The sequence below is a fragment of the Varanus komodoensis genome, unplaced genomic scaffold (genome assembly GCF_004798865.1).
Source record: "Varanus komodoensis strain SLA01 unplaced genomic scaffold, ASM479886v1 scaffold36, whole genome shotgun sequence".
NCBI classification, from domain to species: Eukaryota; Metazoa; Chordata; class Lepidosauria; order Squamata; family Varanidae; genus Varanus; species Varanus komodoensis.
The window spans coordinates 8,987,397-9,010,364 of NW_025335873.1; the positions used below are offsets into that span (position 1 = coordinate 8,987,397).

Genomic DNA, 22,968 nt, shown 5'->3' on the forward strand with positions numbered 1-22,968 from the left:
ATTCGCTTATTACTACCGGTCGAGAACAGGACAAGCTTGTCTGCAGATGTCAGGAAAAGCACGGAGCGCTTGCCTTCTCAGCTAGTCCCCCCCGTGCTCGTTTCTTCCCAAGCAAAGGAGAGCTTGTCGTGTGCCAACATTTTTGAGGCCTTCGGCATGAGGGAGGGCAGCCTGCGAAGGGTATTAGATCGGGGTGTTTTTATCCCGCTTTTCCGTAAGACACTTGCAGTGGCCAAGGACAAAAATTAAAGCCAGAACTCAACCTGCGTAAGGGAATAAACCCTATTCGTAAGCACAGTAATCAGCAATCCAGCACTGGAGAGAAGCATTCTTAAAATACTGACCCCTGAAAGCTCAGGAGAGCAGAAAGTTCGCCTTCTGCCTAAAAGAGGATGAATCAAGCACCAGGCGAGCATCTCTGAGGAGAGAAGGCCGCACGCCATTTCTGTTTGTTTGCTTATTTAAAGTTTTTATATGCCGTCCAATACCAGAGTCTCTGGACGGCAAGCAAAACGCAAGACAACAGCGTACCAGCAACACGCCTCCATCCGTCCATTAAGGATAAAATCAAAGATAAAACCAATTCAGAGTTAAAATATTGGGAAAATAAAAAGGGTTTTGCCTGTTGCTGAAAAGAATACAGTGACAGCGCCGGGCGAGCCTCCCTGGGGAGCATGTTCGAAAATCAGCACCACCACCAAAAAGCCTCTGCCACTCGGGCAGCTGCGATGCCCTGACCGAAAAGACCCTGACTCCAGGTGTCATGTACCAAACCTCTGATAAAAACCACCCCAGCTAGTTCTTTTTCTCTCTGTTCATGAAAATTTGCACGAGTAACTAAGAGGCATTCACAGTCCTTTGCAGGGCTGCATTCAGACATGCTCATTGCCCGTCCCCTGGAACTTGAGGCAGTCTTCCTTTTGGAAAATGAGAGCAAGAGTTGGCGATGCCTCGGTAGACGGGAGCCACTCGCTGCCAGTCTCTTTCAGAGGGTACTGTCTGGCCACATCAAAATGTTGTTTGGGGCTCAAACTTTCCGAACGGGCTAATTGGCTTGCGATAATTTCATTCTGTCAGAAAGACAGCCCTTCTCTCTGGTTGGTTTGCTTTTTCTTCGGAAGAGGAAATGGTGCATACGCAGCTGTTTGCTTTTGCACGTCACAAGCATTTAAACTTGCTGAGTGGGTCACATGAGCTCAAAGTTTGCATTTTCTTGATTGCAATTTCCCCGGTACCTTTTCCAAGGTAGCTTGCATTGAAAGCTTTCCTCCTTCTTTCTGAGATGGTGTTTTGCAGGAGAAAGTGTTTTCTGTGCTTTATTCATGTTGACAACTAGAAAGCCTTGGATCTAATTAAAAGAATTTCTGCTCGCACCTCTACTGAACCATTTCATTATGCTACACTGCACAGATTGCATTTCGAAACATGGTGATAGCTTAAATCTGACCTTTAATCCTGAGCTGCCAAGAGTATAAAAATCGTCTTTAAAAACACTTCCAGGATTGGCTGTGTGTTTGTGAGGCTGCCTCCGTAAAAACAGCCACTATCCGAACGGGGAGAATCTTCTGCTTCCTCTTGAGCGGAACAGCAAAGTTCTGTGTGCCGTTCTGGCTTGTGCTCGAAACGGGCTTTTGGCAGCTGCCTTGCAGCTTCCGAGCTGGTTCGGATTTTGGCCAGGTCCTGCACCCAGAATCGTGAAAGGTGTCGCGCAGCCGTGAAGCAAAGAGTGCTTCTGAGCATGGCGCCACAGCCTTCTTGGCTGTTGCAGAATCCCTGAATGGCTGCAGTTTGCTGGATGTGTTTATTTACTTCGTTCTTTCTGTTTATATCCCACGGTTCATTAAAAAAAAACCCAGAGCATGGTAACAATATCAAAGCAACACAACGTAGCTCGCAATATTGAAGCAATAATGTGCAACAGATCTAAGAAAGTGGGTAAGCAGAGAGAAGCAGATACTCCGCGGGGATGCAGCCGAGTTGTCGCCACCGGCCGTGCATCAATTCCCGGCGTGCCTCCTGGATGGCAGCACCTCCAGAGCCTGCTTATATATTACTGTGTTGATATCCCTCCTTTTTTCCTTGCATCCTCCTCCTCCTCCTCCTCCTGTCCGCCTTCTCCTGGCAACAACAGCCCTGCGAGGTAGGCTCGGCTGAGAGTCTGGGACTGGGCCAAAGTCACCCAGTCTGCTCCGTGCCACGTGGGGGCTTGGATCCAGATCGCCTGCATCCCTGTCCCCCGCTTTAGCCACTGCACCCCCCCCCGGAGCCAGGCAACCCCAGTGTGGAGGAAGCCCAGTCCTGTGATAGCACAGAAAACACTTCCTCTAACGGCAGGACAATAGAAGCAGAGAAGCAGAGCGAGGCCGAAGGGGCCTCCCGGGCCATCCAGTCTGACCTCCAGCTCCAGCCAGCTCCACTCACGCCATGCCCGCCAGTAAGGCGTGTGAGGCCTCCAGGGGCCAAAACCCGTGTCTTTCCATGCAGGGCCCCTTGCAAAGCGAGACTGCCGGCGAGGGGGGACCCCAAACGGCTGCGGCCCCGAAAGGGCCACTGTGAGTCGTCCAGGTTTTGCCTTCCCTCAGTCTTCCTGGAACGGGGAAATGCGCCAGCCCATTATGCAGGCCTCTAAAGGAGGTAGCAAAAAAGGCATCAAAAAGCCGGGCGGTTTTATCTGGAGCAGAGAACACGGTAATGAGTGAGCGGGGCCCCCCGGCGGGAGCCTGGAAGACCAAAGGCACGCGAGGCAGGTAACCTCGAACGGCTTCCGTTAGTTTTGAGAATTTGTCAGCGTAGGAAGGTGTGTGAGAGTTGATATTTGCTCAGTTACCATCCTGGAGTACTTCTTTGTGTAAATGGTAATGAGACACTTAGGTCTGCCTTCACCTGAAGTGCGGCTCTGTGAATCGGAGGCAATTAAACACCTCCGGGATGAAAGGGAAAAGGGCAGTGAAGGTTAAGTGCGGAATAATCGGATGCACAGGTGGCGAGGAGCGGAGGGGGAAGAGCCGCTTCCGAGGATGGAGGCGCCGCCGTCGCCAGCGGCTTGGCCTTTTGGGGTGCGCTGCGCTACCCGCCCCTTCTTTCGACGAAACTCTCCCCCCGAGGACGCGTGGCCGCACTTGGGAGATGCCCGGTGGGGAGGCGACCGAGGACGTGAGCCCCAAAGTCTTCCTGGCACCCAGGCCGGTGCTGCTGGAGTATGCAAGGTTCCTGCAGCGCTTGCTCTCTTTTCCTGGGCTCTGAGGAAGGCCTCCTGCCTTGGACACGTCTCTGTGGCCCCAGCCTATCCCGCCTTCCAGGGCTGTTAGGAGGATAAGCGAGTTGCAGCTTACAGAACACTTTCCGCGCCCAGGCAGACACCTCCCTTCCTAAAATAGATTCACTTGCTTCTTTTAAGTGTTCTTATCCCTTCTCCTTACAAGCTCTGGCCCCCAGTTTTCTAAAATTCTCCTAAAAAATCCACCGATAATAATAGCAGTGATAATGAGGAACGTGAAATGAGCGATGCTGAGTTACAATCCTGACGTGGCGTCCCAAAGAGTCAAAGGCAAGTAACGTCCTTCCTGGACAACCAGCGCGGCCGGAAGTTTATTTGCTTGGAGGCAAAGCCCATCATGCGCTGCAGGGCTTGCTCCCTAGCAATTGTGTTTAGGGCCACAGCCACCTGCCCTCCGGTACGGATGCCCCCCTCGTCCCTCCCCTTCTTAGAAGTCTCTCCGGGGGTTCCCTTTCGGAAGGGTAATTCCTGAGCTTTGATTCAACTGACGACAGTAAAGGCTCGGCTTTACCTGGCAAAGCAAACCGGTGGGGATAACGCAGGTGATGGGGGCTTAGGCCGGGGATGGACCCGCCCTGACGGGACCGGCGAGCGGGTGTTGCTTCCGTGCTTCTTTCTTCCCGTGACCTCTTAAGACGCAGGCCGGCGGGAGCAGTAGAGCCAGCTACGAAACTATTCTTGTTCGGAGTTACCAGCCGTCACTGCTGCTGTTGTCATTATTTATATATTTAAAACTTTTATATGCCATCCTCTATGTGTGGCATCTCAGGACGGCTCACAAGCAAAATTCTGCTGTTCTTCTTTCAGGTTGCAGAGACAGGCCAAGTGTTACAAATAATTCTTGCTGGTCATGCAGAGGACTCACCTGAGAAACATCCCCCCTTTCCTGCCCCCCAGAAACTCAGCTTTCCCATAAACTCGCTTAGCCACTTTCCAGGGGCGTGACATCTCCGGCCTCGTGTTCCTCGAAATCACCTTCTTCTCCTTGCATGCTTCCAGGTCTCTGCGCTGAAGGGCAGGCTAAAAAAAGTCTCCATGACCACGGGCGACGGAGTGGCGAGAGCGTTCCTGAAGGCCCAGGCTGCCTTTTTTGGGAGCTACAGAAGTGCGCTCAAGATCGAGCCCGTAAGTAGCCCGCCACTGTTTGGACAGGGTGCGTCTGTTTTGTTTATGGCTGTAATATTGCGCTTCGGCCACTTGGTGTCACTGTGGGGAAGCCGCAGCTCGTCCCTGGGTGTGCGAGCGGCGTGCGGCCGGAGTTGTAGCTCAGTTCGGACCACACGTATTGGGGACCGCAGGAGAGAGGCGGGGGGAGCACTCGGCAAATGCGCTTCTCCGAAAGAGCTGGTGGGAGGAAGGACGGTGAACCATGATGTGCATAACGGAGCAGGTGGGAGATGCCAGAGCCGACGAGCCGTGTGTGGGGGGCTTTGCTGCACGTATCAAGCCGCGTGTGGGAGGCCTGCAAAATGGCCGGGTCCACCCGGATCTCGCAGAGGGTCTGTCCCCCTTCCCCGGTGCCGGGGACAGAGCAGGGGCTGGCGTGCCCCTGAGGGTCATCCTTGGCATGCAGCGCATGATTGTGCTCCTGACCCCCACGCACAGGGAACCGTTTCTCCAGCTCCTCCCGGGAGCATGTGTCGCTCTCGCCGCCTCTCTTAATTGCTCGCATAAAATGCTGTTGAATCAGCAAGACATTGTGGGTTTATTTTCTTCCCGTGTAGTGCGGGGTATACCTCTGACACTGAATATAAGAGCAGATGCGTGTGTGTGTGTGTGTGTGTGTGTGTGAGAGAGAGTGTGTGTGTGTTTCTGTGTGGCTCATTAAAATGTCAGGTGTGAGCATTATGCATCTCAAGTCCCAGCTGTAGCTTTAATTCCCAGCCATGTAAATGAGATCTCCCGGCGCACTGGGCTGGCCGGGCGCGCGCCGTGGCAGGCGGCAGTGGGCCTCTTCCTTCCATGGGAGCTGCCCACAATCTCTCCAGAGCCTCCCTGGTGCCTGGGGGGGACCGGGGCCCCCGCAGCTCGAGGCTGGTGGAGCGCAGCCAGCTGCAGTGGCTCTGCGGAGTAACATGCAGATGCGGGCATCCTGGAGGCTCTGATGGGAGAGCCGGTGGGTTTGGAGGCTGTGCTGGAGCTGAGCAACCTTTGCCTCCAAGAAGTCCCTTCTGATGGGGGTTAGCCTGCGACCGTGGAGGGACTCAGACCTCTTCCTCAGCTCCTAATTCCTGAATCTCAGGTGTGGAGGTGGGGGGGGGGGGGAGAGCACTCTGGCTGTGCTCAGAGTCCCATGTTCTTGGGGTGGCCTCAGCCGACAGCAGCGGCCAGGCTGTCCGAAAATGAAACCGAAGCTGTTTTTCTGCCTCGTGTTAGCCGGCGAGTTAAGCAAATGCCACTCTGTAAATACAACTTTGCGCATTTTGCTTTTTAAACCATGAAATGCTAAAGGTTAAAAAGATCTTTCAGGCATTCTTCCTCACAAATAGGCATTTTAATTGCTTAATATTGTGGCATTTTAAATATTTATAGCTGGATCGCATGCTGCCGGAGGAAGCAGCCGGCCGGCGGGCCCGGGCTGGCAGCGGGGCCATGCGCTTGCCTGGAGCGACACCTAGTGGCCAGGGCCGGCAGCGCCGCATCGCGTCTCTCCCCAGCGGAGGCCGGCGTTCGTGCTTGGAGCCAAGCCTGCGCTTTTCTAAAAACCGGCCCGGGCGGGATAGCATCAGGAGTCGTGCCGCAGGAAGTGTGGCGATAAGGCCCAGCATGTGCAGTCGGGCACCTGTGGGATGCCCGCCCGCCCCAGCAGCCCTCCCCACTTGGGGACGCCCTTTCCCACACGCCCTTTCCCTCCCGCGCAGCTGCAGGCAGCCTCTCCTGTCCCCGAGCTTGCCGTGGACATCTCCCCTCCGTTCCTCCCGGCTCCCCATCCTGCTTGCTCCAGCCTGGCTGCAGGAACCCTCGCCCAGCGGGGAGGGTGTCCAAGGAACAGGGTGGGCATGTCGTGAGCGGAGCCGGCTGGAGCCGGGGCCAGACTAGGTGGCCCGGGAGGCCCCTCCTGACTCGCTCTGTTTTTGTTCTTGCCCAGAGAGCCACTGCTGGCGGAGCAGGGGGTGCTGAGCCCAACAGGCCGACGGCTCGACTCGGCACCGGCCTGGCTGCAGTGTCCTTTCCCACCTGCCTCTGTTCCGAGGGGGTCCCGGGGCCCCGTGCAAGGGATGGGCGTGGGCCCCTTGCGTGACTGTGTCCGAGGGGCTCCCGGGACCCCCTCGGTCCGTCCAGACCTAGTGCACCTCGTGCTGCTTTGCAAGGAGCAAGGGGGGCTTGTGGGCAGGGCCACCGGTCCCCCTCCGAGGGCAGGGGGCGTGGGGGGACGCGCCGGCCTGCGCCGCAGCACAAACAGGGTCTGCAGCCGCTTGCTCGGGACCTGCTCTTCCAGTGAGAGGGACGTGGCGTTCGGATCGTGCACGGAGTGGGCCGGCGTGTGAGCACGTCGCGTGGCTGTTGCCGGGGCGCCGGGAGGCCCTTCAGATTCAGCAGCTGGAGTTGTCAGGGTAACATTCTTTGGCAAAGCATCCGGAGAGCGGCGAGAGAGAGAGAGAGAGAGCCTTAATTCCCGTATTTTTGTTCTTGTTTTGCATCATTCGCTTCAGCCCAATCTCCAAGCAGCCCCTGGGAGCAGAAGCGCCGATACTTTGGAAGAAGTGATATGTCGCTGATTTTATGGAGAGCGTGCTTATATGATAAGATTTAGGGGTTTTAAAAAATTAATTCTTGTTCGTTGCTCTAGACATACTGGGAAGACATTTTTGGATTAAGGAAGCCATAGGCCTATCTGAAGGCATAGCCAAGGTGAGCTTGGCCAGTACCAAATTGTCACACCTGCCTCACTGAGGATATGGATGGTACCCTAATAAGATTTTAATTTTTAAAAGAGAGTTCTGATTTCTGCAACAAGCATCTTTGCATTTAAAGCCAAACTGAGTTTGGGGGCATGTTTGTACACAGGCCAAGCCTAAAGGGGAGCAAGAGACTGAATATGATCAGTGCAAGCCAGAACTCTTGCTTTAGGTAAAAGTTTTGCAGAAAACGCTTTCGGTGAAACGTCCAAATGATGGTTAGTCCTTGTCGATTCGGTCTTTCACGGGTATGGAAGAGCAGGGTGCCCGTGTAAAAGGTGTACTTCTTAGCGGGCGGTTCTGAATTCTGTTCATTCTGAATTCAGCTGAGCTCTTCCCCCGGCTGAGACGAACGCCGAAATCTCAGAGCAAGGGATGAGCTAGTCCAAGTACTTCCAAACACACGGTGCTCTTTTCTTGATGAATTTAATTGCTGTTTTGCCGAGGCCTAATAGCAAGATCCAGTGTTTATTTTTAGCCCTGTTCTAACATTACCTCAGGATAATGGATAAATATTACTCTCCGGGCGCAGGGAAACCCTTACCTCCTCTTGCAACGACTTTAGGATTTTCTGGCCGTGGGCTGGCTGCGCAGAAGGAGGCAGGGGCGTTGTTTGGCAGGCTAGATCTGCGAACTGCTTAAGCCAGACTCTGCTCTTCGGGGGTCTTGAGGGGCAAGGAGAAGGAAAGGGGCGCAGCCACGGACTTGTTCCCTGGAAGTATCGGCGTGGGCACTCCAGAGACCCGTCTCTTGACAGCTCGCCACCTCTGGAGACTGAGTCCTTGGCGCACCAGCACCCCTTGGGCAGAGTCCTCAGTCCCAGAGCCATCCCAAGCCCCCTGCTTTTTCTCGGCTGTTCTTGCCGTCCCACAGAGTCCCACCTCTGCTCCAGCTGACTCTGCTCATGACATGCCCACCACGTTCCACCACCCCACTCAGAGGGCTTCCTGGTTTCTGCTTGAAGGCCTCCAGTGTGGGAGAGCCCCCCACCTCTCCGGGCAGCCGGTCCCACTGTCGTGTTGCTCTGACGGTGAGGAAGCTTCTCCTGATGTCCAGCCTGAATCTGGGTTGCCGCAACTTGAATGGATTATTCCGTGTCCGACACTCTGGCATCAGCAAGAAGGGATCCTGGCCTTCCAAGAAGGCCAGAGACGTCCATCCTTAATGAAAAGGTGGACCTGTTCACAAGCAAACTCCAGATCTCACTTCGGTCTTCTTTTAAACCACGTTTTTGTTCTAACATATTCAAAATCCACATCACAACGTTACACTCCACTTTTTCACTGGATTTCCCCCCAAAAACAAGACCTCTGCCTGGATGGCTCTGACAGTCAGGGAGGAAGCAGAATGGCACAAGACGGTCTCTGATGTGGCGGAAAGCTGCTGTAACTACTCCGGGGCCATTTTGGCCCGTGTCCCGTGATGGCGGAGCGATGCTGTGGAAGGCGAGTGCTGAGCCGTGCGGTTTCAGAGGCTGCGCTCTCATCCAGGGAAGTCCTTCAGGCTCTGGAGTTAGGCCAATAATGGGAAAAGATTCTTAGCCTGGCATGGTTGCTTTTTTCAGGGTAGAATAGCCCAGAAGGGAAAAACCTGAATGAAGGCCTCCACTTGGGTTAAGGCAGAATTTACCTAGATCTTCTTCATCCCATCCATGGACAGTCCAGTCTGAACAGAAGAAGCAAAAGACCTGTCCTCTTTCATACCTGTTCTGAGCAAGTATCTCTGGCTGCACTTGATCTCGAGGCGGGTTCCTGTGGCCACGAGGGCACGGTGGAAGGCCAGCCATCTCTGAGGGCTTCAGGAGACGGCGAAAGCTTGGGCTTTGGGGCCTAGCAGGTTTTGTCTGGGATCACGCCAGTCCATCCTTTTCACTCTCCTTTTGGTGAATGTGGGGGTCGGGGTGGGGGCAACCCCGCCGTCTCTCTGGATATGCCCAGCTCTGTGTTGCCCATCCAGGCGTGAAATGGAAGCGCTCTTGTGCTGATCCCAACGTCGGCACAGAAAAACTCCGTAGGCTCCGAGCTGATTTTCCTCGGCGCTGCTCCAGAATCCCCAGTCTCTTCTTGGAGAAGCAAGATCACAGCCGTGCAAACTCTCTTTCAATTTCCCCAGCAGAAGAGAAGGACTCGGATGGCGTGAAGAGCCGTGTGATAGTTTAGCATTGGCGATGAGGGAATTTCAGTGTGCGGTTGCTAAAATATTCTGCCGTGACTCTCGCACCGACGTTCGGTCTCTGCCTTTCCTTTGGCTCTCGGCTTTTGTCATCCCACCGTCTCTTAAGCCTTCGTTTTATTTCTGCATTTTGACGGCCTCGTCGGCCGCCTTTCCCCCTCTGCCCCAACCTCCCCGTAATTGTGTGCAAGCTCCAGCGAGCAGCACCGTCTCCAGAAGCTGCCCGTGCGGGAGAAATCAGAGCCACTAGCTCAACTAACAGCGCACCAGGGACCTCCTAAACGGTGGAATCCACCGGCCACGTGCGACGGCACAAGCGGAAGCCCTGGCTGTGCTCGGGCACGCTGGAACGCACCTGCCGCCCTCAGGATAAGCAGATAAATGTCTGTCTGGTTGTCTTTTTGAATAAATGTGCACCTTCAGAAGGGGCAAGCGGGGAGAATTTGGTATGCCTCGAAAGAGAGGGGGCAGAATCGACGCAGGCGGGGAAAGGAAGCAGCACACCAACAAGGAAGAGCAACACTCCACCGCCAACGGTGGGTCATATTATTGAAGCGCTGGTGCAGTGCAGTGGGTGAAGCATTGGACTGAGGCTTGGGAGAGCCAGGTCCTGGTCCCCGCTCCTGTGCGAGGCGGTTCTGGAGTAACGTGGGGAGCAGGACACCCGTGCATGTTGCTTTGAGTCCCTTGCGAAAGGGACAAGGTGTGGTACGACGGCGATGAGTATCTGACCAGGGCTCGGCATGCGGCAGGTGAGACAGGTGTCCACCTGTCCATGGACAGGTGAGCCGTTCAGGATGGCTATCCTCCTTTGCCGTGCACGCGGAGCACAGAGATTCAGGGCGTTGCTGGTTCGCCTTTGGCCGTCGGGTTGGGTGGCAAGAGGCGCCCTGCACGTTTGGGGTTTCTCGGACCCTTTTCCCCCCTCTGTGCTCCTCCAGCTCTTGGCTGATCTTGGGACTTGTTGCCAGTTGGGTTCCGCGTGGCGACAGCAGCTTCCAGTAGTAATTAGCAAAGTGGGTCAGTGGGATATATGAAATTAGCAGCGTTTAAATAGGGTCATTAAAAAGGGTCAGGGCATAAAATAGGGTCATCAAAAAGGGAGGTTTCGATGTGGACTCAGGTGAATCCTTCTCCACTGGAATGGAGCAGAGGAATTAGCAAGCAGGCTGTAAGGGAAGCGCGTGCCCCGGCTGGGCAGGATGCTGGCCCTTCCTGACCACAGAATCGTGGACAAAGCCTTCCAGGACCTGCGTGTTCCTGGGTTCCAGGTGAAGGGCTGGGGCTGGAAGCTCCCCGGCTGACGGATCGGCTGAATCGTGCTCCTCGAAGGAGCTGCCTTAATCTAGCCAAGTGGGTGAGAAGAAGTCCTAATTGATCTGCTTTCTGTTCTGTGCTTTCTGCGACGAGTGGATGGATTTTTCCTGTGGCTGAAATCTGCATTTTGTAAACCAAAATGCCCTTGCTGCTTAAATAAGTGTGATCTGCAGGGTGGGAAATATGCACATGCAACAGCTGGGTAGCCGCCTTCCTTTGGGATTCCAAAATGTCTTCAGTCACTAAAAGCACATTCTAGTGTTGATGATCAGAAGCCCCATTTCAGTCTTCTCCCCTTCATTGTCTTCATCCTTGTCGTTGTCATTATGGTTATTACCCGGAATATGGTTCTGCCTCCTGCAATCCACTCCTGGTCTCTCTTTGTTTATCTCAAATACCACCACCTTGATGCTTAGATGCTTGTTTTCCTCTCTGCTTTGAACTCCATTGTTGGCAATAAAATTAGATTTTTAAAGAAAATATTTCCTATTAAAGAGATATAATTAGTATGCCTTGTTAGCAAACAATATACATATTAAAGGGAGCTTAAGTCTTTTCCTGATGATTCAGATGAAGAGGGCAAGAACTGTGTTATGAATCTGGAGCCATTATCCAATGAAAAACAGTTCTTGGGAGGGAGCGGCGGCTGAGAAGATATGAATAGAATCTCGTATAAAAGGATGGGAACCCTGATATATCTGAGAGAGGATTTGAGTTGAAGCGGGCTTGTTTCCTGTACGGCAGCAGGAACTTGAGATGCAAAGAGCGGGAGCTGGTTTCAGTGCTCCAGTCTGGCCAGTACAGCCATTGACATTGTCGTCACCGGGGTGTGGAAGGGAGTGAGAAGAAACCTTGAGGTGGGCCGAAGTTGTTCTGTCCTCTCTCCATGTGCTGTTTCTTGCATTCAGTGCGCACGGTACGGACAACAGATCCTAGAATCATGGAAGAGTAGGGCTGGAAGGGGGCATGAAGGCCATCAGTCCAACCCCCTGCTGTTGCAGGACACCAGTTTACACCATCCCACCCAGAGGGCTGCCCCAGTTCCTTTCTGAACCATTTCCTTTCTGAACATGGTGGGTGTGTTGGAGTGGGACCCAGCAGATCTGAGCTCATGTCCCCACATGAGATTTATATCCTGCTTCGTTCTTACAACAAACTCAAAGCTGCTTACATCTTTCTGCGTAAATTCTATTCCGTTAAAACGCTAATGTTTTAATACCCGCTGGACAGACACTCTTTCCACTGACGAAAGGGGGAAATGATTACTTATCCATCTCTCCTGAAGAGGATAGACGTATTGAAGAAATAGCACCTCTCTTAGTTGCATCTCTCGAAAGGAGGTATTTTGTTTTCAGAGTCCATCCTACAGGTTCCTGATCATCAGCAGAGCGACTCTCCAGTTCAGCTGCACAGAACTGCTCTGGAAAATGTTCCTTGTTGTCTCAGAGGTTGTCTTAGAGCGGCACCGCCCAAGCCTAGAGAAGGCCGTTTCTGAATTTGTGCTGGAAGCTCTTCTAGTGACTGCCACCTGAGGAGTTTTAATATGGGCTGTATTTGGAAAACTAGTTGGCTGACCAAAATGATGTCTTCTGGAATCAACGCAATTAATATTCTGCATGACTTTCCTTGGGTCAGTAGCACAAAGATTCAAGGCCAGCTGAGCTGCAGCTTTCCAAGGAGGAGAGAAGATCGAAGACCACAAATGCAGCCAGCAAACAAACACCACTCCCAAAAGCCACGCTCTTGAACTGCTTCTCATGTCACCAGCGATTGTTGTGGTTCTTTTTAGAAGAGAGAGTTGTGCCATCGAGTACTCTAATCACACAGAGCTGATGTCCTCTCTTTCTGAATCAGAATTAGGCAAACGCGGCTTGCATGGGTGTGAGCAAGGTTTACCCCTTGGCATTGCTGCGACTCTTCATGTTGCTTTCTGCAAGGATAGTGGAGGCAAAGACGGACATTGGAGCCGGCCTGGGGGTCACGAATTAATTCCGCTTTCCCTTGAGCATCTGAGCATCCAAAAGGAAGCTTTGATTTGCCTTCTGCTCCCAGCGAGGACACTTTGGGGCGGCCCAGAGGGATGGTCCAGTACCAGCCCCACCGGTAGCACCCCCAAGCCTCGGCAAGGTGAGGAGGGGCCCCAACTCATCCTGTGCAAAGATGCCTCAGGCCCTGCATCCTCAGACAAGCCAGCCGACCCAGGAAGTTGTCATGGGGAAGCTCCTAATAGAAGTGGCTGCGTGTTTGCGATCAACGACAATTCCAAGGTCCTTCTCACTCACTGAGCCAAGTGTCCCCCACCTTGTAACAACGCATTGGGTTTCCTTCTCCTAGGGGCAGAAATTGGCATTCTGGAATTCTTAAATGTTAAATTTGAAGCCGTTTTCTTTCTTGCAAGGCAGTAGGGACTTCAGATGTGCAAAGCCGGTTTAAGGGTTCGGTCTGACTAGCCCGAAGACCTATAAATGCAGAGGAGGAAGACCTCAGAACGATTTAGGGCATACAAAGACTTAAATTTTGATTGAAAAGGTGCTTAAAATGGGAAAGTGTCAGAGGTGTGACTTGAGCACAGGTAACTAACTCGGCCAGCGGTGGGTTTACCGTCCTACACCTGCCTGTGAAGTTGGCCCTTAGCTGGAGACCAGGAGCTGTCCCTTCTTGGAGCCATTGCCGGGTCTTGCGCTTCCACCTTGCCAGGTGCGTCTCTGCCACCTTTCCTACCTCGCAAGATACGGTGCTTTCGGGGCTGGTCCCCCCCAACCTGGCCCCCTCTGCTCAAGGCTTTCCGTGCTCGGAATTTGTGGGGCCAAAGCTCCCTTCAGCCTCCCAGAAGGTTCTCAGGTGTTAACTTCCCAGACTTCTCTGAGCCACGTCAGTCCTTCACGGAGGAGCCGGATCAGCTGCTGTTCTGGGGTAAAGATTATGCAGCTTAACGATGAGCTTCTTTAAGCCGCAGCTGATGCCGGGCCCTTCCCCCTTTACACCTAATTAGCCTCATTAATGAGCTGTTCTGCTCTCCACAGAGAGGGCGTCCTCCCTGGAATAGCAGGCAAAAATACCTCTCCCAGGTAGATGTGCCGAAGCCCTTAATTATGGTTCACATCTGACTCTTGACGAGGTGATGGATGGGTGAGGATGTTTAACTGGAATTGTGCTTGTTTACAACGGGCCTGACGTGAGGCTTTTAACTCTTCCAGTCCCTTGAAATACTTTTCAAGAAAGTGGGGAAGCGAAGCCATGCAACCAAATGGAGCCCTCCTTAATTATGTGGCTTGTTTGTCTTTTTTTAAGGTGGTGGGATGCTGGGTGGGTGGGGAAGGAAGGTCTCCGACCCACTTGATCAGGCGTGTCGGCATCAAAAGTGCTCTTAATTGAGTCCTTGCCCTGCTCTATCAGATTCCGGGCTGACAAGAACCGCTCGCCGTTTCCCGGCAAGCAATAATTTCTGATTTTTGTCAATCTCGCCACATCCTTGAGGAGCTAGTCTTTAAAAAATGATGAGCCCGGACGAGGTGGGATGACTCGGCCCTGCCTGTAAGGAATGAAGGCGGCTTGCTCGCCGGGAAGGACTTGAGCCGAACGCTGAGGGGCCCCGCAAGGACCTGCAACGCTGCCAGACCCCCAGACTGCCTTCATCACTGCTTGATGATGTTCTGTGTGCTAACCAAAAGCAGCTAGCAGCCACCAGAGAGGAGTCTGTCTGGCCTGGCCTGGCCGGGCTGGGCCGGCAGTGCTCCACCCTGTCCCTTCCTGCTGTTTGAAGCGGCTCACCTGTGTGCCATTACTTTGCGCTCTTTACGTGAACCCGCAGCTCACCTGGTGGCACAGGGAGACCTCAGTACTGCATAGGTGAGAGCTTTACAAATCCGGTGCCCCCAAAGTAGGCACACAACCATTTCTGCTCCTTTCGGTAGCCCTTGTCATTGCTTCCCAGCCAGACATATAAAAATCCACCTGCAGCGTCCGTTCCGAAGGCCGCCGGGTTTGGGCCCCCTTCCAGGAGGAGGGGATCCCGTGGCCACGGGGGGCTGACGAGAGGAGCGCTTGCATGTTCTGCAGGCTGGGCCCCTGGGCACTCTCGCGGGCACGGCCAGAAGGTCCTCGGAGCCACGGGGAGATCAGGTGCGGGAGGGTTGCCAAGGAGCCGGGCTTGGTGTTTGGGTTCCTGTCCCGGGGGGGCCCCGGGGGGAGGGGCATGCTGGGAAGCAGCCCAGGTGGCACGCAGGTGCTGGCGGCAAGGGTGCGCCACTCCCAGGTAGCCGAGCCCGGCCGATCGCGCGCTCAGGCAGGTTCGGAGGGAAGCCGCCGCGGTGCCTTTTCGCCCTCCGACCGGCCGTCCATCTGCTCCCTGTCAGAATGTGTTAGGAGTGCGCCTGGACCCAGAGCCGGTCATGTGCCAGTCTCCACGACAACTCGGGGGTATGTGCGAGCGCCCCGCTCCGAGCCAGATGCTTCCCGGCTCATGAGATCTAATTAGACGGGAGCCCCCCCCCGGCCCCCGCCTCCCGTTGCGAGGAAGCGCAGCCGCGTCAACGGGCTCCGTGGCCGAGGTGCAAAAGGGAGCCGGAGTGGGAGCGGTGGGGCCCGCGCGCCGGCCCCTTCGCGCATCCCAGGCACCCACCACACAGGCGGAGGCGGCTGCACGCGGCCAGGAAGGGCTGCGGCTCCTCGAGCATCTCCAGCCGTTTTCGAGGCGGGGAGAGCAGCCCGCCCGCGATCTCTGCAGATAAGCCGACCGCCACACGCACAGGCGTGGTGGCGGAGGGCCCAGAAGCTGCACCCCATCCCCGGGCAGAGCCAGCCCACATCCCCCTTGCAAGCCTTCGGCCCCATGTGGGGTCCTTCTGACGCCGCTTTGCAATGCTGGCGTGGCGCCACCCCACGGCCCGTCGCCCCTGCCGCCTCGCTGCCCCCGTGGTCCAGTCGCTCGGCCGCTGGTCCGCTGGTTCCTCCCCGCTTGGAGAGGCTCTGCCGCGGCAGAGGGGGAAGTCCTGCCCTGGAAGGTTGCTGTTCTTTTGACACCGGTCCGGTGACCTCGGCGGGTCCTGTACAGATGAGATACCCATCATAAATAGGTTGCGTTTCCTTGGATAATTAGGTTTCCGTGGAGACCATTTCTCCAGCGGCAACCGAGAAATGCGACGGTTCCCCAGCTACCTTCCATCGCCACCTTTGATTAACCTTCCTGCAACTCCGGCCCTGAAGACCGCCGCCTCCCCCGGCCCATCTTTCCCGTCCGGCTGCGAATCCCATCATGCGGTCAATTAGCAGGTGGAGGTTTTGCGTGGGGCGTTGCTGCGGCCGGCGGAGCTAAGAGGGCCGCACTCCTGCCCCCAGGCTTTACTTCGTGCCTGTGGGGAGAAGCCGCATCGTGGGGTCTCTGGTCTGGTGGTGGGATGCCCAGACTTGGTCGGGAAACGGCTGCGGACCCATCCCGAAATGGGTCTGTGGGCATTGCAGCCGGGTCTGTGGGAATGGGGTGGGGTATAAATAATAAGATTAGCACATTTATGATTGGTGGGTCACTAGTTTGATGGAGATCTTTTGTGGCTGCGGAGCTCAGGCGCCATCTTCTTTAGCGGACTCTTTTATTTCGCGTTCGTTGGACAATGCAACATCTCTCGTTAATGAAGAGTCGTCTGATTCGGTCGATCGCTGGCAGTGCATTACAGTTCATATTTCTTTTAAATGCAAGTTCTGATGGTGTCCAGAGGCTGCTTTTTTGGGGAGAAGCCATTACACACGTAAATGTTGGGTTGGAAACTGCCCCCTAAACTAACGTACCCACTCTTTTAAATTATTTACCTGCTTTGTGGAAATTACCAAATTGATTCTCTGTGCCCTTTAGCCCCCTAAAAGACAGATCCTGTAACACTAGATAAAGCCTCATTTCCCATAATGCAGTTTTCCTGAGGGACCTTACTACACTTTCAATATTTGAACAGGTGGCATATACATGGATACTTATATCCAGATAGATACCTGTATCCAAATGTCTGATCTGCTTTTGTGGAGGCCTATATATAACAGCTAGAAAATTGCAGGCATCTCATCTGCATACATTGCTGTGGATATAGAAACGTAGAAATGAGCGAGTCGGAAGGGGTCTTCTGGGTCATCTAGTCTGACCCCCGGCTCCAGCCGGCTCCACTCATGACACGCCTATCGTGTGCACGCCCAGCCTATCCTTGACCACCCTCACCAATGGGGCTTCAACCACCTCCTGTGGAAGCCCATTCCATGCCCTCGGGGTCCTGACTCTCAGGAAATGCTTCCTGGCATCTAACTTGAACCTTGGTTCCCTGAGCTTTGCTCCGTTGGAGCGCATCCTGCCCTCCTCTATATAAAATCCATACAGGCTTACCTTTCAAAAAGAAGGAGAAAACCGGAAAATAAACAGAACGGCTTCCTGGATGCCAGGATCTTTGCGAGAGAGCGTATGCGCCTCATGCACCAAGTCTTGGGTTCAGTCCCCGGCTTCTCACTCAATGGCCAAGAAGCAAGGGACATGCAGGGCCGTTCTCTTCCCGACGGGCTGGGCAGGTGTCCCCCGACTGGGTAGCAGTTTGCTATTTAGGGCAAGAAATCCTAAACCAAGAGCTGCTTCGCAGTGGAGCGGTGCAGCAGGGGGCGTGCAGGCCCTCTTTAGCTGCGGGGCCGTAATGAACCACGCTTTACGCAGCCGGGCATTCCCTTCCCACCCCGATTCTTCGTCCCGGCAGGCAAGCGGGCTGGCTGGTCTGGATTTCTCGGCTGTCCCTGCCCAGTGCCCGAGAATGGGAAGGCTCATAAACAGAAAAGGCAGCCTGCATGTCAGACTTCTATCGTTCACTGGGGTCTAAGATGTTAAATAAAATCTGTGCTTTTTTTAAAAGTTGGAGCATGGAGGAGAGCCGCGTCTGGTGGGTCTAATTAAACGCGTGGCCCATTTATCCTTGATGGGCTGCCGCCCTGGCCCGGTACTCAGGGCTCTGCGTAGCAGGCATCCTTCAAGTCAAAACTGCTCTGCAGATTCATTTTCTCCCTCTTAATAGAGTTCATATGCAAAATGCAGAATCCCATCTGAGACGAGCAAGCCCCACGCCGTTCCTGTTGCGTCCTTAGCTGTCGCAGATACTTTTCCTGAGTGCGTAAAAGTTCCGTTGTGGCTTTAGTGTGCCTTAAGGTGCTGTATGAGGATGCTGCATTTAGAAATGTTTGTAGAATTCAGCCCTGAAATGGGCGGCAGGGGAAGTATTAACGGAGCCGCTCCTGCGTCGTCACAGAAAATGGTTGCCTATGCAAATTGCCGTGTCAGTCTGGTTATTTTTCAGCACCTACAGAGCAGTCAGTGCCTCGATGCCTTTCTTGTCTGAACTGGCAGAAAATGTGGGGAAGAGGAAGCGGGGCAGCAGAGCAAAGCCCGGCCCGTTCTCTCGCTCTCCGTCTGCTTCTAGCGGCAGCGGCTGGTGTCTCCCGACCTGCAGTTAGTCTGAGGTTCACGTGAACGTCTGTGTTGTCCTTGTTAAGCCCAGATTAAAGGACCTTCTCCAAGCCAATCGGTTGGGAGGGGTCTGTCCAAGCTGTGTTTCCAGATCGCCTTGAGGGGTCCCTTCCAACTTTGAGAATGAGCCTCGGGAACGGTTCAGTCTGATTCAGGCCCTGGCCAGCCTACGAACCCAGACTGCAGTGAGATTCTCCGCCTTGCAGGGGCTTCTGACGCCTTCAGGAGCAACCTGGGCACAGGGGCTTTTGTACGGGGTCTGGCATCGCCGTTCTTAAGCATTACAAACAGAAGCTCTTCTGTGCTTGGACCCCTGGAGCCGGCTTTGAACATAACTGAGGCGATGCCCGGTTTTCTAAGACGAGTTCCGCCGCTCGGGACCTCAGTTTACCATCACGGGTGTGGAGTCACGTGCCGCGAACAGACCACGACTGCTTAGCTGAAGAGCTTCCAGTGTCCGCAAGCCAGAGCTCCTCTTTCAGAGTTCTGCCTTGCCGTTGGCAGTGAAGCCGGGGGTGGCCGAGTTGTCCACTGGGAGGGAGAGGGCGAGGGAGGTAAGCCTGGCCTGGACATTCCCCTCCGGATCCCTTGGCCACTTCGCGTAGCTTGTGAGCCTCCGATGGCATCGATGTCGGTGGAATTCGTTTTAGTTCCAGGTTGCAGCTCCCCCAAAGGAGGAAAAGCCGAAGGAAGGCAGGACTGCCTTTATGCTTGCTTGCTTTTCTGCTGTGTGTGGGTGGAAGTTCAGGGAAAGAGACGGGGGCCCCTTGGCTGATGTGTAGCTGGCTTCACCATGGCTTCACCATTTCCACAGGCAACATTTCCATCCCCCTGATCAAGATGCAAAAAAAGCCCAGGATTGTGATATTTAAGATAGGAAGGTCCATGTTTTTTGAAACAGCCAAGCAGGTGTTCCAATTTCTTTTGGTTCCCTCAAAGGCAAAAGCCTTCCTTTTTCTATGAACAACCCCCAACGCAACCCTGTGCAGCCGATGTTGGTTGAACAACATCCGTCCAAGATCCCCAGCGTCATCTGTGTTCTGAAGGTTGGCACAGGGCGAGCGCTGAAGAATTGACCGGCCGGCCCACAGTGGCCACGGAAGTGTGTGGTGGAAACAGTCCCCATGTTGGCCACTCTCTGCTTCTTAGCATGCCGTTGGGAGTATTTCACCAGTGTGAATGATGGGTTTTCGCATGCAAAATGGTCGGCTTGCAGGGGAGAGCTTTGACGGCAGAGAAGATCTGAGAAGGAAGGATGGGGTACCGCAAGGAGAGACAGGCCTGGCAGAGGTTCCTCTGGCACTTCTTTTCCAAAGCAGAAAGTCGAGCAGAGTTGCAAATGGCTGAATGGTCATTCTGAAAAGCAGTCATTGCGACTAAAATCTAGATCCTTTTCTGTTACTTTGTGTGGCCTGCGCCCAGGAGCAGGTGAGCTGTCCAGAAACAGGAGGGCAGGTAGAAAGAGGGACTAGAAAACTCCTTTTGCACAGCAGGGGGAGGGAAGTAATTCCTCCTGTTCCAGGGCTCCTGGCTCCACCTTTTCTCCCCAGTTCTGAGCTTAATAATTAAGAACGACGAGTGCAGTTTCATCAGATCTAGGATCAGAGCACTAAATGTTTTAAACGTGTCAGTCGGAGGCGAGGCGAACGCCGTGCGTGACTCCTGAATCGCGCTGCAATGGGGGTGCAGGAGAAGAGGAGGCGTGAGAGGGGTCTCCGTGTGGGGACGAGCCCCAGCCTCGTCCCCTGGGGGAGCAGAATGCGTCGCTCCGTCCCGGGGCTGGGATTCAGGGGGAGATGCTGTCTGAGCGAGCCGCCTGTTGCACTCTTGGCGCCCTTGGTGTGGCGCTCGCACTGACGCCCTCCCCACAACCTCTTTCCCAGGGGGAGCCCATCACCTTCTGTGAAGAAACGTTTATCTCCCACCGGTCTGCCGCCATGCGGCAATTCCTGCAGAACGCCATCCAGCTGCAGCTTTTCAAACAGGTATTATGGGTTATTAGGGAGCAGGGTTCCTCTCCGCCCGGGCTTGGTGGACCACGGTCGTGCTGAGCTGTGCACCGCGAAATATGGCTGGCTGCGTTGCTCTCTAATTAGTGTAATTTATGGGTCAAAATGGAATGTCTTCTACATTTTCCCCACTTAGCTGATGATCCATTTTCACGACTGTGGCAGCGAGAGTATTGTTTGCCCGTTTCCTTCCTCTCCCAGGCCCCCACTGGGAGCAAAACCTGCCCCCCATGGCAGGTGCCGCCCTCTAATTTTCCACGGGGGGCGCGAGGAGGTGGGGACGGTTCTGTCAAGGAAGGTTCAGTTCTGGAGCAGTGGACCCTGCAGCTCCAACGACACAAAACGTGGGTGTTTGGGGGCTCCCCTTGAGATACACAGTGACAGGTTGGGGCCCTTTGTAGCTGCCGGAAGGGCGAGTGGTTCCTTCCAATACTCTTTTCTTTGCCTCTCCTGCAGTTCATTGACGGCCGACTTGATCTTCTCAACTCGGGAGAAGGCTTCAGCGATGTCTTTGAGGAGGAGATCAACATGGGGGAATATGCAGGTAAGGGCAGACCCTCGCTTGAGTTGGAAGCACCCCGCTTCTGGCTGCGAAGCGAGAAGGGGTTCGGGCGCTGGGCGGGTTTGCGTGTGGCGTTGTCCTCTGGAGAGTCCGCTCCTGGGCTTGCGGCTTGGAGGGGTCGTCCGTTGGGTGTGCTGACCGTGATTTTGGGCCTGCCGGCTCTTTTCTCTGCATCCCGCCACGCATCTGGAGACGGGTCCTGCCCTTGGGCCTTCACCCAGAGGGAGCGGGGAAAGGCCACAGCAGCAGCTCACACCATCTGCTTGCCCCATTTGCACTGCAACTTTCCTTCTTCGAAAAAGCAGACTCGGAGGAAACGCGGTCGCCCAGACTCTCCAGTGGCGGGCCTTTCTGGAGGCCGGAATAGGTGCCTTCAGGGTTGTGCTTTGGGGTCCGCCGGTAGGTGGGATGCGTGCCGTCCGTTCTCACCTGTGTTCTGTCTCTCGGACAGGTAGCGACAAGCTGTACCACCAGTGGCTGTCGACCGTCAGGGTAAGTGCCCCCGGCTGCGTGGCCCGTCGTCAGCCTGGCTTTGCAGTCAGCCTCCGTCAAAAGCTGCCTTGGCTTAAAGATGCTTCGGCCCGATGGAAGCTCCGTCGGTTCTCCGGATGTCCGGCTGCCGCAAAGCTCGGTGGGGTTTGTGGCCCGGCGACGGCTTCCTCTTCGGAGGTTGAAGCACCACCTTTAACTTAATTGATTCGGGCAAACTGTGTCATCAGATAAATATGTAGGAGTAACAGAGCAAAATAGTTCCCGGGAGCTGACGTGAAACAATCTCTCACTCTTCGTATTACATGCATTTAAAGTAGTAATGGAAAAGGAGCTAATTGCCGGAAATGCTCCAAGAAGAGCGTGTCCGTGGCGGATGGGGACCAGGCGTCCTTGATCACTAAGGGCTCTGAAAAGAATAAAACAAGCCCTCGCTAACACCCACCCGGCTCCTCTGATGTTCTCACAGAATGCCAAATAATGTTCCAAGAACTGAAGAAGGAGAAATGCTATGAATTAATAAAGAAAAAGTCCGGCACTCGAGTGCTAGCCATTTGTGATCAGATTTGTTGGAGTGCACCTCTGCTAATTGTTCTTTAACAACGAGCACAGGACAAACTTAATTACTGCTTTCAAAAGGCCCCTTTGCTTGGGTCAGCCCTTTATTAACGCACCATCCATGTAGTGGGAGGTTATCCATCTTCCGTGCGCAGCAGATTTATCTTTCAAAACAATGCATTATGCAGCAAAAGTCAGCATACACTGCAGAATAAATAAAACACTAACTGGCTGCTAGATTATTCTGTCTGACATACCAGAGTCTTGCACACTTTTCTGCTGCACGAGAAGTTCAGCCTGCCTGCCCACAGCCTCAGACTTTGGAGGAAGAAGAGGCCAGACGCACGCCCTTTCAGACTGAGGAGGAGGAAGGGGCTAGATGCCCTCAGACCCCCTAATTTTTCATGTAGTGGCATTCGGTTTGGAAGCCAAGCTATTTTTTCCTGACTCTGAGCTTTGAAAAGCCAACAGCCCTATCATGATTAGCTTGATGGTTATGCGTTAAAGATGCGTCCACCCTACTCCGTGGAGTTAAGTATGGGCCGAGCAGACAGACGAGAAAATATTTAGTATCCACAATCTCATCCTGCTTCTTTAAAAAATGCTGGCGTAGGGGAGGGAGCCGAAACCCACCAAGTGGCTGAGAACCCCCTTTGGCGTCCGGGACTCGCAGCCGTTCCTGGAGGAGATCATGGGGGATGGCGCTGTGGAAGGAAGAGGACTGTCCCTTTGCGTTCGGGATGCCACATCTCGCCCCGCTAACACTCTGCTGCATTGTTCCTTTTCCCATGTAGAAAGGAAGTGGGGCCATCTTGAATACGGTCAAGACCAAGGCCAACCCCGCCATGAAGACCGTCTACAAATTTGTAAGTGTCGGAGTTGCATCGTGTGTAGAATCCCTGTGGGAACGGTGGGAGATGTTTTAAAGCCCAGCAGATGGCCCGTGGCCTCCAGCTCCCGTGATCCCTTGCCACTGGCTGTGCTGGATGGGACAGATGGGAGTTGTAGGTCAAAACATCTGGCAAGCTGTCAGTTGTCCCCCTTGGTCTTCATACTGCAGAACATGCGCTGGGTATACATTAAGCAGCTTGACCAAATCGACGGGCCGTTCAGCAAGAGAGGGCTAAAGGGCAAGCCATTAATAAATGGGAAAGATTATTTATTTATTTATTTATTTATTTATTTATTTATTTATTTATTTA

General features: G+C 54.1%; 1 protein-coding gene across 3 annotated transcripts in view; it reads left to right on the plus strand.

Moving 5' to 3' along the window:
• Window positions 1-22,968, plus strand: part of DENND1A (DENN domain containing 1A) — a 197,236-nt gene that overhangs the window by 141,187 nt on the left and 33,081 nt on the right. For all 3 annotated transcript variants that reach the window (XM_044439857.1, XM_044439854.1, XM_044439856.1), the window contains exons 13-17: window positions 4,277-4,402; window positions 20,032-20,133; window positions 20,614-20,701; window positions 21,171-21,211; window positions 22,561-22,632. In XM_044439857.1, the coding sequence (XP_044295792.1) occupies window positions 4,277-4,402; window positions 20,032-20,133; window positions 20,614-20,701; window positions 21,171-21,211; window positions 22,561-22,632 (429 nt within the window). The remainder of the gene's footprint in view (window positions 1-4,276; window positions 4,403-20,031; window positions 20,134-20,613; window positions 20,702-21,170; window positions 21,212-22,560; window positions 22,633-22,968) is intronic.